Source organism: Bos indicus, chromosome 8 (genome assembly GCF_029378745.1).
Source record: "Bos indicus isolate NIAB-ARS_2022 breed Sahiwal x Tharparkar chromosome 8, NIAB-ARS_B.indTharparkar_mat_pri_1.0, whole genome shotgun sequence".
Taxonomy (NCBI): Eukaryota; Metazoa; Chordata; class Mammalia; order Artiodactyla; family Bovidae; genus Bos; species Bos indicus.
The window spans coordinates 105,832,074-105,845,962 of NC_091767.1; the positions used below are offsets into that span (position 1 = coordinate 105,832,074).

Below are 13,889 nucleotides of genomic sequence, written 5' to 3' on the forward strand. Positions count from 1 at the left end.
AACATCAAATAAACAAAAACAAAAGTCCCCAAACCTACTACCTCTTTTGATTATCAAAACATTTACAAGACCAGCTTCTCTGCCCTCATTCCCTCCCTAAGCCTCCCCTGTAAGTGATCATCATTCCATCCTATACCTTCCCCACTCCTGGTCCATACTGGATTCCACCTGGAATACAAGGTCTTTCAGTGAAATGTCAGTTTCTTGAGGTCAAGGCCATGGTCTATATTATTCCTACTCCTGCACAGCCTGGTAAATAGAGGCTCCAATACTCCAAAACAGAGCCTGATATATAGCAAACTCTCAATAAATATCTGTTTACTGACTCACTCTCTTGCCTCTCATTCCTGACCACAAGCCATCCTTGGTCTTACTCGACTACTGACCCCCTTCTTACCTGATCCTGCCCTAGATTCCCACCCAAGGATTAGGAGTCACATGAAGCCCTGGGATGGGGAGGGGTGTTTTTTCTGATGAACAACAAAAACAAAAAATTAACTCTTAAAATGTAACAGTTCCTTTATTAAGGAGCCCCAAATCAAAACAAATAACCCTAAGAGTCTGTACCACTAATGCAGAACCACAGCGTTCTGTATCACAGAGGCAGAGTCAGGGCCCTTACAACTTGGAAAAGTCCCCCATAAAAGGGCAAAAGAGGAACTTGGAGCAGATGAGGAGGAGCAGAGGGCATGCAGCAGTGGGGCAGAAAATATAGGCTTCAGGAGAGCCTGCCAAAGAGTGTTTCCCTGTAGGGGAGAAACAGAGGTTGTGGGTGGCGGGGGTTGTAGCGAACAGCAGAGGGGAGTAAAAAAGGGCAGAAGACCTGGAGCCACAGCACCTGGTTCCAGTCCTGGCAGGTCTGCTGTGTGACTGTGAGCTGCTCCCTTCACCTGTCTGAGCCTGGATTCCTCATCTACAAAATGAGAAAAATAATACCCACCCTACAGGATGGCTCAGTGTCCACGTTCAAAAACAAGCTGCATGACTTAATGTGCTGTAAGTGAAAGAGGTTCCTGGTTGGGGTGGGGGGTGGGGAAGGTCCACTTATTTTATTTTAAATGACTTAAACATGAACTGCATGTTTCTAGATTCCATACATACGTGTTAATACATAGTATTTGTTTTTCTCCTTCTGGCATACTTTGCTCTGTATAATAGGCTCTAGGTTCATCCAGCTCATTAGACACGACTCCAATGTGTTCCGTGGTATGGCTAAGAGAGGTGAGAAAGGGTGGGCGGTAGGAGGGAGGTTCAAGAGGGAGGGGACATATGTATACCTATGGCTAATTCATGCTGATGTGTGGCTGATACCAAAGCAATATTGTAAAGCAATTATCTTTCCATTAAAAATAAATATAAAAAAATGAACTGCATGATCTCACTTCCGTGTGGTATCTAAAACCTTTGAACTCATAAAAGCAGAGAGTAGGATGGTTGGTGGGGGTGGGGTGATGAGCAGAGGCTGGCCAAAGGGTCCAGAGGTCAGTTCTGGGGGTGGATGTGTTTGCTGATCCCACACGCAGCCTGGTGACTGTGGTTAATAACACCGCGCTGCCTACTGAAGTTTGCCGAGAGGGTAAATCCGGCCTTGGCTCAGAGTCTGGAGTCTCAGGGAAGCCCCCAGTTCTTCACTGCCCCTAAGAGCCCTAGAAACGGCAGGCCCCTTTCACATCCTCACTAGCACAGCGGCTTGGCAGAGCCCATTCTGGACGTGCTGAGTGGCTAAGACCATTGTGTGGTCAGAGGGAAGGCCGAGGGGCAGAGGGCAGGAATCCAGTATCTGTGTGTCTTACCAGTGAGCAGCTGGAGGTCGGGGAGGGGCTCGGAGAGGACCCCCCGGCACTGCTCCTCCACCGGCAGCGGGATCACCAGCAGCCCGTCGGCCAGCTGTGGGAAGTCCTTGATGAAGTTGTTCTCCCTGTGGAGAGGAGCAGAGAGACTGCCAGGTCGAGGAAGCAGAGGCTGGGGGATGGGGGTGTGGGGCAGGAGGGCAGGAAGCTCCGAGTCAGAGGAGAGCCTGGTGAGTTGGGGGGGTGGCGGGCTTGCTGGGATGGAGGCCTCTGGCTCCCTGAATCCCAGCTCCGAGAACAGAGTGCTAATGACAGCTTCTAGAATCCAGCAGGCTAGGGCTTGAGTCCCGGCCCACCACTGAGTAGCTGCAGGATCTTGAGAGCAAGCTGCTGGTCCACTCGGAACCTCAGTCTCCTTGTCTATAAAAGTGAGATCTCAGGGTAGTTTGAAACATTTAATGGGATAAAGCTGCCTGCTGCTCAGGACACAGTCTGATGTTCTATAAACTGTATATTTGGCTGTGAAACGTCCCCTTACATAAGCAGCGATGACGGTGAGCCAGCATGAGAGGGGACTGAGGACAGCATGGAGTGCTTGAGGCTGAGCTGGAGAGAATGGCTGTCTGCGTGCTCAAGTGAAAGGATCCCAAGATATCTTTCAGATCGGACTTCTCCTTTCAGAGATAGGCAAACTGAAACCTGGAGAAGAGGTGTGAAACTGTCATGGACAACCAATGGCTCAGACGCAAGACCATCTCTCTGCTCCTAGGCCAGCGCTCTCTCTGTCTCAACTTCTTCAGATGCCTCTGTCCCTTCACTGCAAGGCCACCCCAGCGAACAGAAGAAAGACCTCAGGGTGATCTCAGGGCACTTGAACCCTGAGCAAAGGTAGCCTTAAGGTGTGGCGAACGGGATGACTGTGCATTGCAGGGAGACATGCTTCAATCTTCTAGACAATAGATGTGCCTGAAGTTGGAACAGCCTGTCACTGAGAAGTGGTGAGCTTGCCTTAGCTGGGGTCATGCAAGGGGAACTTGACAGACACTTGGCATGGACAGTATCCAGGGCATTTTCGTATCCAAACCTGACTTCTGAGGTCCCTTTTTATTCATAAATCCTCAGTTAGAAATACTGACCACAATCTGGAGAGGAGCGGGGAAGGCGAAGAACAAAGGGAGGGAATGTTTATCGCTTCATTTTGCCACCTGGAATACACAGCCTTGAAATGAAAATCAGAAACAGGCAAGCAAAAATCCGTGAGGCCAAAGCAACGCCTTTGAAGCCTGGATCTCGGCAGTTCAAAAGGACACATGCAAGCGTTGTGTGGCTTGGGTCACCCTCCTGTCTGTGCTCCACGTCCCCAGGCACTGCCCCCCAGGCACCCGTGAAATGTGTCTTCTATTCATTCATTTAGAGAACACGTTCCCCATGTCTGACCCCTGAGCAGGCCGCACTCCAGGGGCGGACACATTATCCCCACCTTCAACATCACCAGCGTCTTTGTCATCGTTGTCCCTCACAATTAGTGACTAAGCTTCTACACTTTGCTAGGACCTGGCTAAGCACTTCACATCCATTTAATCATTTAATCTTCGCAACGACCCAAGGCAGTCATCATTATCTTCATTTGACACAAAAGAAAAAAAAAATGAGGTTCAGAGTTAAGAGGTAGTGAAGCTGGGGTTGGAACCAGGTCTGTCTGACCGCACAGCTGGGGAGGTAAGCGGCTGGGCCTAGGACTGTTGACTGGGCCTGTGTGTTCACGATGCCGAGTTTCTGGGTCCAAACTTGTACATGTAAGCATGTTATTCTGTGCATCACATGTGTACCCGTGTTCATCTACATGTGTGCCTGTGATCATGGATTCTGCCCAGGTGGAATGGCCTTTGATTAGTCTGCACACTTGGGTACGTGGAGCAGCCCTGTGAAAATAAAAAGAGAGCCTGCCAGGGGCCACGGAAGTGCCCCCAAGTAGCATGCAACCCCGACGAGGGTCTAAGGAACAAAGCTTCCTCATGTCCCCCTCATGCGGTGGCCTCTGGTTTACAGAGCTTCCCTTAGAGACATAATGAGGTGGAGGGTGTTCCCCTGCCCTAGTCAGTCAGCAAACACATCCTGAGTGGAGCCCTGAGCTGAGCACTCAAGGACCCAGAGACAGACTGGATTCTCCCCGAGCCCTTGAGATCTTCCCAGCCATGTGTGGGGGAGACAATACACCAGCCACGCAGAACAGGCAGTGGGGCTGGTTACTGGGGATTCCGGAGGGCTGGAGGCTTCTGCACGAGACCCAAGGTCTCCTCCTTCCCCACAAGACCCAAACGCTTGTTTCTCGAGGGCACGAGGAAGACGTTTATGAAGACTGGCATCCTGCTCTGTCCACACTGCATCCTTGCTGGGTAATCTGGAGCAAAGCACTCAAACCTCGGTTTTCTCATCTGTAAATTAGGGACCCTGAGAGCTCTTCATCCTGCCTTAATGAAATCACAGTAATAAGGATGATGGCAATAGCTGTTGGCTGAGCACCTCCTAGGCACCAGGCAATGTTCCTTGTACTTTACATGAGCTCTCACCCAACCACGTGAATTAGGTGCCGTCAAACCAGGCCCCCCACCACCCCCCGTTCAGAGGTGGAAAAGCTGAAGCACAAAGCAGTTATGTAACTGCTTAAAACCACAGCTGGGAAGTGGGAGATCTCAGGTGGTCTGACCCCAGAACCCACACCCTACATTACTGTACAGGTGCAGGGCGCTGAAGATGCTGTCCATGACAGTCTCAAGCTCTCAAAGCTCGAAGAGCCGAAGCACCCCGGGGTGTGCTGAGCCCAGATAGGCTGACACCGAAAGAAGGGTTCTGTTACTCATTGCGACTTACACACCAGTGCTCCGCTCCACAGGTGACCTCAGGACCCTTATCCAACACCATGAGATGGGCATGATCACACCCCCCCCACCCCCCTGGCCCGGCCCCATACAGGCTCTGAGATGTGAACTGACTTCCCTGGACTTACACGTGGAGCACATTTGGAAAGAGGGATCTGAAGGCAAGCTTATCACTTTTCACTTTACCATCTAGCATCTCCACTTCACGGCTTCTCTGGCTTTGATTTTCTAATTGCAGAGGAGGGGGACAGTGACCCCCTTGCCAGCCCCACGTTCCTCTCCTCTAAGCCTTCTGCCTTCTCTTTAAGCCGGGTTTGACTCTGTGGGCTAATCTGACCTCGGTACGTGGCAGCACACTGGCCAGACTCGGGACGGCAGGGGGCCGGCTCATACTCTTCTGCTTGGAGGAAAGTTGTCTCCCTGAGCTTCTAGAGGAAAAGCATGGGAAAGAGGGAGACTACAGAAAGATGGGAGTTCTCAAGCTAGTGCAAAGCGCAGGGAGAAGGGGGTGGGGGCGGATCAGGGAGTGAAAAGGTAGCCACAGCAAAGAACAAGGACCTAGGGTGGTCGTTCCCAACTGCGCCCCTTCACGTCTGCCTGGGCGATGGCCACAAGTCCTGCATGGCCTCTGCCAGCAGAGGGCGCCCGGGGCCTTCGCATCAATCAGCTCTCCCCGGAGGCAAAACAGGACACGCAAGGAACGGAGCTGGGGGAGCTGGGGACGCTCCCCTGGGCTGGGGACCCCAGACACAGCCCAGAGGGCAGCTCAGAATCCACCCATCTGGGGAAGGTGACGGGGAGGATAGCAGGGTGCTTGCCTAAACTCAGTTGGCTCGAAAACAAATCCAGATTCTCAGACTTGGGTATGGGTGGGTGCGTGTGTAGTCGAAGCTACCAGGCAACTACCGAATCCTAATAGCAGGAAGATAGGAAGCAGAGTAAGTACTGTCTGTGTATTGATCCTATCTGTTGATCATCAGCTATGTGCTTGGTAGTGTGCCAAGACACATGTGAGTGCGTGTGTCATTTTTAACTGCACGAGAATTCTGTAACTACTATTATTATTCCCGTTTACACGTGAAGAAATGGATACTCAGAGAGGTTTAGGAACTTGTCCACCTGAGGGCCACCATCAGGAAGTGACAATGGGGCTCCTAGCTTAGCATCTGGTACTCAGGGAGCACACGTTCAAGGCATCAGTCCAGACCACGTGCTCTTGATCCAGAGTAACCTGAGAGCAGGGCAGAGACAGGTGTGCTTCTGAGCCCAGGGATGCAGTCATGTGTGTGTGTGCATAAATGTATGTGTCTCAAATAGCAACAGGGGCACTGTTTCTTTGTACAAACCTCTCCCCCCAAATATCCATGAAAATAGTTCCATCTCAACTGATATTAGATGGAAACAGCTCATCAGATGTTTAAAACAGCACATCCTGATCCCCTGGATCTGAGGAGAACTCTGGGAGTGGGAGGTCTCTTTGATTCCACAGACTTGGATTGGGGTTCCCCCATGCTACAGGGACTGTGGTGAACCCTCGGGGAACAGCAGGGGAATTACCAGGGCTGCCTGCAGCAGAATGCAGGCACCGTGTAAAAAGGCCTCCACCATCTAGCCCCTGCCTCTTCCTTCTGCTTTATTTCATGAAGCACAGCCGTCTGCCTACCTCCAGGCTGCACCGACTGGCCTGATGTTCCTCTTGTGGCGCATACTCACTTCCTGCAAAGGATCCACTCTGGATTTGCCTTCTCTCGGGAAAGCTCTTGCCCTGCCCCCACCCCTGAACCAGGCCAACTCCTACTTGTCACTCTGACCCCACATTAATCCTCTGCCCTGGAGAAACCTTCCCTGGGTCACTTCCCCTGTTACACCCTCTTATAAAATTGCTCTCTACTCACAGACTTAGAAAATGATCTTATGGTTGCTGGGGGAAAGGGATAGTTAGGGACTGTGGGAAGGTCATGTATACACTGATATATTTAAAATGGATAACCAACAAGACTATTGTATGGCACCTGGAGCTCTGCTCAATGTTATGTGCCAGCCTGGATGGGAGGGGGGCTTGGGGGAGAATGGATGCATGTACATATATATACATATATATATATATTTATATATGACTGAGCCCCTTTGCTATCCATCTGAAACTATCACAACATTGCTAATACATTAAAAAAATGTTAAAAACTAAAAAAATTAATCTGATGACTATAAAAATAAATAAATAAAGCTAATTATGAAGCCTGGAAAAAGAAAAAAGAATCTTACTCTTTTCTTCCATGAAGAGTTCGATGGTTCCTATCCCAGAGGTATGCATGGGGACCTGGCTGGATACCTGCTCTTCCCACTAAACTGTGGGCTCCATGAGGACCATTCCATTTTCTGTTGCCTCTCCAGGACTGGGGGCTTCCCTAGTGACTCAGTAGTAAAGAATCTGCCTGCTAAGCAGGAGACACGGATTCGATTCCTGGGTCCAGAAGATCCCCTGAAGAACGAACTTTCATTTGATGAGCTTTGGTAACTTCATCTGCAAAACAGGAGCGATGAGTTCAACTTCAAGGGGTGAGGAGGAGGATTCACATAGAGTTGTTTTTTGGCCATTCCACTTGGCTTGCTGGATCTTAATTCCGTGACCAGGGATTGAACCCGGGCCCTCGGCAGTGAAAGCTCAGAATTCCAACTACTGGACCACCAGGGAGCTCTCCCTGAATTATCTTTAATGCCAGTCCCTCTTCTTGAGTCCCACACCAGATTCTGGATTTCTTTGAGAGCCTCAGAGAGCCCAGCACAGTGCCTGCTCACAGCCTAAGCTCCCCCAAGCATCTGTTCAACTGTGTGCCGAGGGGGAGGTGGCCTCTTCAGTCCCCATGCCACCAGCACACCACCTCCGAGTCACACAAACCTGGGCAGCATGCCCCCAGAGCCCGCGCCTCCTGTAGCTTTCCTGTCATCAGCCTTGCCCCATGCTGATAGGAATGCCAAGCAAGGGGAGCCGGCCACCCTCCCCCACCCCTCACAAGGTTTCACTTCTTGCCTGTCCCCATCTAAGAATATGTATAAGCATTTTGGATATATTAATACACAGTGACCAGCATGCAAGAGCCGATCACCCCTCAGTTCTGGGGAAATTAGCATTTAAATTGAGGTATTTCAGGGAAGTAAATCACCCCAGAGCCAGCCAGCACTGTCTGCAGCCTTTTCTTATGGAGAGAAGACAAGGAATCTTGGCCTGCGTGCTGCTGAGTTCGCAGGGAGGGGCCACTCTCCTTGGCACTCCGAGGCTGTCCACAGCAGCCCCAAAAGGGTGCCCCCAAACTCCCAACACTCACGAGGGCATCTCCCCTGGTTTAAACAAGGACCTGTAACTTACCTCCAGCTAAGCTGAGTCTTTTTGCCAAGGGAGATGACTTTGGCTAAGATGTGGTTTCTTCTGGGATCAAGGAGTTGGGGGGCCTGTCCTCCTCGTGGCTTGATGACTGCTTGGTCGGGTGGTTGGGGAAGCTCCTCCCTACCTCTAGAACTGGGAGGGGTGGGAGACCGTGCCAAGTATTTGTTTCTCTGAACCTCAGACTGAGAGACATTGGACTAGATTTTGTAGCCATCCTGTAGGTGCCAGAATCATAGGGTCTCATGTTGATTAAACTGATGCTCACACTTGTTCACACCCACCCCAAGTTCTGCCCTTTTATGAGACAGAAACTGTTCTCATGTGATTTGCTTCTTAATTAGGAGTCTTCAGGCAAGTGCTCTGTTCCAGTGTTCCAAACCGAGTCATTCTTTCATTCAACTTTTCATTCATTCAACATATTTTCACTATTATGTGCCTGGCATTGGGAAAACAAAGAAAAAACAGACGTTCTCCATCCTCAAGGTGCTCTCAGTCTAGTATGAGACGCGTGTACAAATGCTTCCTACATACATGTGTATATGTGTGCCAGGTGAATGCTAGTGTTGAAAATGTTAAAGACTTTTTCCTTCCCTATAAACCACATTGGTCTATGGCAGCCCACCTGCTAAATCAAAGACTTCCGCTCCTTCGATAGAAGAGCAGATGCCTTCTAGAAAAGAAAGAGAGCCATCCCTCAGCTTTGGGCTAGACGTCAAAGCTGACTTTGTAGTGTCTTGAGCTAGACAACAGTTTTGAAAGCCAGCCTGTGCTGGGAGTGAAGGTCCTTTCTATATCAAAGGCAGGCCTGGCCAACCCAGATCATAATATCTTATTTTAACATGCAGTTGGTATAGGCTATGACCTCAGGGGAGTTCCCAGAGGACAGAGAAAGGAAGGTGAAAACCCTTTTCCTACCACTAGCATGGGGAGGAATTGCCTAGGAGAGAAGACCAAGGCCAAGGGGCCAAGAGTTCAGGCTTGAGAGTCACTGACCCTATTTCTGGGCTTTTTGGGAGTCCATGCCTCTCCTTACTCACTGCAGCCTCGATGGCGGTTCTAATAAATGTTTAAATGCCAATAAGAAAAACCCATGGTGATGGGGGTGAACAGCAGCAACAGGGTTTGCTCCCCCAGATCTGAATATAGTCTTGGGGGGGGGTTGTGAGCCCCTTTATCTGACAAGCCAACAGGAGGTCCCATGGCTAGCAGTAGGTGGGCAAGAGACCAGGAGAAGTCAGCTCCCCACCCCCAAAGTCTTGTACCCACAGGGTAAGAGAATAAGACAAGACTTTCTGGTACAACCCCCCTCCTCCAGTGGAAGCAAGATGGGGAAGGAGGCCTGAGATTAAAACAAGGGTCCCGTGGAGAGTGGGGACTTCATGACTCGGACGGGGCAGTGGATTCCAACACATAGCCCCTCAAAAGAAACACCTAAGACCATCCACATATCACCGTGGGTGCCAGCGCAAGGGCTGAGAGCCAAGCTCAAATAGGAAATCATTTGGTGAATGCCAGCAAGGATCAGACCACACCCGTGCCAAAGTCATTCTCCCCCCAACCCCTCTCTGTATCTTGAGGCCACGTGGAAGTCAGGGAGACTGCCTGGCAAGGGAAAGACAGGGCTGGCTGGTGAGGTGTTCAACTCTGAATAGAATAGACAGTTATCTTAAAGAGTATGTTCTGTATTCTTAATTGGCAAGTTGACTTTTTTTTTGCTATCAGTAGAAACAAAGCTTGAGGGAAAGATTATGTCAACTGTAAAATATAAAGAAGACTACAGTGTTCTGTATAACTGAGTTGCAGTGAAAAAAAAAAAAATGTTTGAACCCTTAACTAGTTAAAGACATGCTGCTACTGTTAAGTCACTTCAGTCGTGTCTGATTCTGTGTGATCCCAGAGACGGCAGCCCACCAGGCTCCCCCATCCCTGGGATTCTCCAGGCAAGAACACTGGAGTGGGTTGCCATTTCCTTCTTCAACGCATGAAAGTGAAAAGCGAAAGTGAAGTCACTCAGTCGTGTCCGACTCTTAGCGACCCCATGGACTGCAGCCCACCAGGCTCCTCCGTCCATGGGATTTTCCAGGCAAGAGTACTGGAGTGGGGTGCCATAGCCTTCTCCGGTTAAAGACATGGGTACAGGTTAAAATGTGATAGTTTAAGATTCATAGAAGAGGTTCACAAAACCAGGGAGGGAGCACTTAACTCAGAGAGGGACGCCAGGGAGGCTCCCTGACAGAGGTGAGTCTTGACCGATTGGGAGGGGTTATCCAGGGAGACAGTGAGGAAGGGAGGTGGTCGTGGGGTCCAGGCACAAGTAATAGCACTGCCAAGCCCAAAGGTGTGTGGGTGCGTATGTGTACATGCATTATGTGATGCTAAAGAATGTGGTTATTCTGAGGGCAAGGAGACCCATTACAGGTTTTATTTATTTATTTTTTTTCTTCTTTCAGCCAGCATTTTATTGAATATTCTTAATGGAATATTTACATTGGCATTTACACATTATCTTATCATATGGATCAGTTCAGTTCAATTCAGTCGCTCAGTCGTAAGCAAGAGAGTGATGCCATTCAGCTGGATCTTTAGAATGACTGCCGGGATGCAGGGTAGAGGATGGGCTGGGAAAGGAACAAGGCTGGGGCAAGGGAGAGAGAGTTTGAGTTTTACAGCAATCCAGCCAAGATGTGATGGAGGAGCTGGATGGCAGAATACAGGGAAGAGGACAGGTCTGAGGGAGCCTCAGGAGGTGGAACCTGCTGGTCGCCATCACCGCTGCACGTGGTGGGGGCTGGAAGAAGAGTAACGGACGAGCCGGGCAGTGCTGCCATGGATGGCCGCGCTCTGCCTGCGTGTCTCCATTCCAAGCCTGGTAGGTCTTGGCTGCAGGATCTATGTGGCAGATCCCCCTCTCATTCAGGAGTCTGGAGGAGACACAGCATACACCAGCTGTCTGTTCTGGTTTCGGACACCATCCACTCTCCCGGGGCCTATCACTGAAGTCTGTTAACTGAGCTCTCAGTGTCCAGCCTTATCCCTCCAATGTGTTTCCCATCCCATGGCCAGAAGGACTGGCTCAAATGTCAGTCCTAACTCCAGGATGCCACTGGCTCCACATATTGGTGTTCTGTTGCTATCACGACGAATCACTGCAACCCTCGTGGCTTACAACGACATCAACTTACTATCACAGAGTTCTGTAAGTCAGCTGTCTGACGGGGGTTTCCAGGCTAAAGTCGAGGTGTCAGCCAGTCACATGCATACTTTCTGAAGGTTCTAGATGAGGATCCATCTCTTTGCCTTTTCCAGCTTTTTGAGAACACCCCCATTCCTTGGCTCCATCTTCAAGCTCGTCAAGACAAGTCAAGTCCTTCTGGCATCACAAGACTCTGAGCTCCTCTCTGCCCTCTGTCTTCCACTTTAAGGACCCGTGAGATTACATTGGGCCCACCTGGATTGCATGGGATAATCCCTTTACTTCAAGATCAACTATTAGTAACCTTATTTCTATTTTCACCCTTAATCTCCCTGTTCCCTGTAAGATAATTTATTCTAGGGACTAAAACATGGACAGCCCTGGGGCCATTTTTCTGCCTACCACACTCCAGTTTTGTGTCCCCACCTCCCCCTCCCCCCGGAATTTGTTGATGTCTCTCTGTTCATTTGGGGGATCAATGCCCCTTCCCTGAGTTTCCACAGCTCCCATCCTTCCCCGATCCTAGCATTTTCACACTGGACTTTTGGTCCTGGTCACTTGGTGTCTCTCTCACTGGCCCAAGAACACTACAGGACAAGGACCACATCTGTTTTATTCACTTCTGTGTATCCAGCCTTGGCACAGTGGCTGAAGCACAAATTAGGGGCTTAATAAGCGCGTATTCAGTGAACGAATGTATGCCTCCTAGTTGAATGGAATGGGAGTAGGGTTGGGGGGGAGGAATCTTTCAGCTGCAGTCCTGCGATCCCCCTCCTGTGAGGCCTGGATCATCCTCTCAGCCATCTCTTCCAAATTCACGCTGAAACCTAACCCCAGCGTGATGGTATTTGAAGGTGGGGCCTCTGGGAAGGCGGAGTCCTTCCAGATGAATGGAATGTGTGTCCTTATAAAAGAGGCCTCAGAGAACTCCTTGTCCCTTCTGCCATGTGAGGACATGGGGAGAAAGTGTCATCTGTAAGCCAGAAAGTGAGGTTTCACCAGGCACTGAATCTGCCAGTGCCTCGAGCTTGGACACCCCAGGGTCCAGAACGGTGAGAAGTAAATGTCTGCTGTTTAGGCCACCCAGCCTACAGTATTTTGTTATAGCAGCCTGAACAAACTAGAACACTTTTCAATAATCTTGCAGCTTAAGTATCATTACCTCAATGATACAAGTGAGGAAGCTGGGGTGCAGAGAAGTGAGGTCATTTTCCTAGGGTCACGCAAAATTAAATCAGGACCGTCACCTCATCTCCCCCACCAGCCTCCTCCCTGACCATGCTCACACCTGTCTTTCTCACTCCCGCTCCACCCTCCGTCATACACAGATGTGCATTCACACACAAGGGCTTCCCTGGAGGCTCAGCAGTTAAGAATCCACTGCCAATGCAGGAGATGCGGGTTCGACCCCTGAGTTGGAAAGATCCCCTGTTAAAGGAAATTGCAAATTCCAGTATTCTTGCCTGGGAAATCCCACAGACAGAGGAGGCTGGCAGGCTACAGCCCGTAGGGTCACAAGAGAGTCAGACACAACTTAGCAACTAAATAACAACGATAATTCACACGCACATACACACACACACAGAATATGAAGCCCGGGTTTCACACTGCCTAAGTCTTCCCTCTTTAAATGCAAAGCCGCTTCCGCCAGTGGCACCAAACTCACTTTAGCATTCCAGGCATGGATGCTACTAACTCCTGCCCTAGTAATTGCGATCCCTGAAATTGAAAGAAATTGCAGGCTAGAGAAACATTATCTTCTCCTCAGCCACTTCGCCCTCCATCGCCTCGCCTGTGTGTGTCAGCACGGGACTCCTCATGCTGTCATAACAAGGGGAACAAGCCTAGTTGCTGTCATCGGGGCCTCTGCAGCATCTTTCCGAACGGTCCCTCCAGTTCTCAAGAGAAGGAATCAAAGTCCTGATAGCCGGGCATAACATTTCAGAGCTGGGGGTGGGGAACGTTTGACATCACTAGGTCCAACCTCTGCATTTTTCCAAGCAAGTGCTACCATTATCTCTGTTTTTCAGGTGCTATAAATGAGATCTGAAGAGGGAAATTGGCCTTACCCCAGATCACACAGGTGTGCAGGTGCAGCCAAAGGAGACCCCAGCCTGCCCCCGCCTCCTCACACAGAGGTGCAGGGTCTGGTGCAGAATCCCCTGACCGGAGGAAACAGCTGCCCGGATGATGGGAGGGGCACACTTAGCCCAGATCTCTCATCTCTCTCTCCAGCCCCTGGGCTGCAGGTTCCAGGGTCCCTTCCTCTCCCCCGGGGGGGTGGGTCTAGCTGCTAATTTTATCACAGTCAAGGTCAGAAGCCAATATCCCTGTACCTTTAAAAATATTTCTGTGAGCAAAATATTGAATTCTAATTATACATGCATGCTGAAGTATTTGGGGAGAAATGCACTAATGCCTGAAATTTACTTTGAATTACATCAAAAAATAAGATGGATCGATGGGTAGACAGAAGGATAAATATGTAGTAAAAGAAATGTATAAAAATGTTAATGACTGAATTTAATGGTAGATATATATGAGTAGTTGCTGTAAAATTCTCTCAACTCTATTGATGTTTTAAAATTTTTATAAAATTGTTGAAAAAGTTAAAAAAAAAAAAAGAGATTTCAAGTCCAATA

The 13,889-nt window shown here is 49.7% G+C and overlaps 1 protein-coding gene across 3 annotated transcripts in view; it reads right to left on the reverse strand.

The window, feature by feature from the left end:
* ASTN2 (astrotactin 2) overlaps window positions 1-13,889 on the reverse strand; it is a 1,047,731-nt gene that overhangs the window by 281,097 nt on the left and 752,745 nt on the right. For all 3 annotated transcript variants that reach the window (XM_070795372.1, XM_019966821.2, XM_070795370.1), the window contains one exon: window positions 1,794-1,918. In XM_070795372.1, coding sequence (XP_070651473.1) covers window positions 1,794-1,918 — 125 coding nt within the window. The remainder of the gene's footprint in view (window positions 1-1,793; window positions 1,919-13,889) is intronic.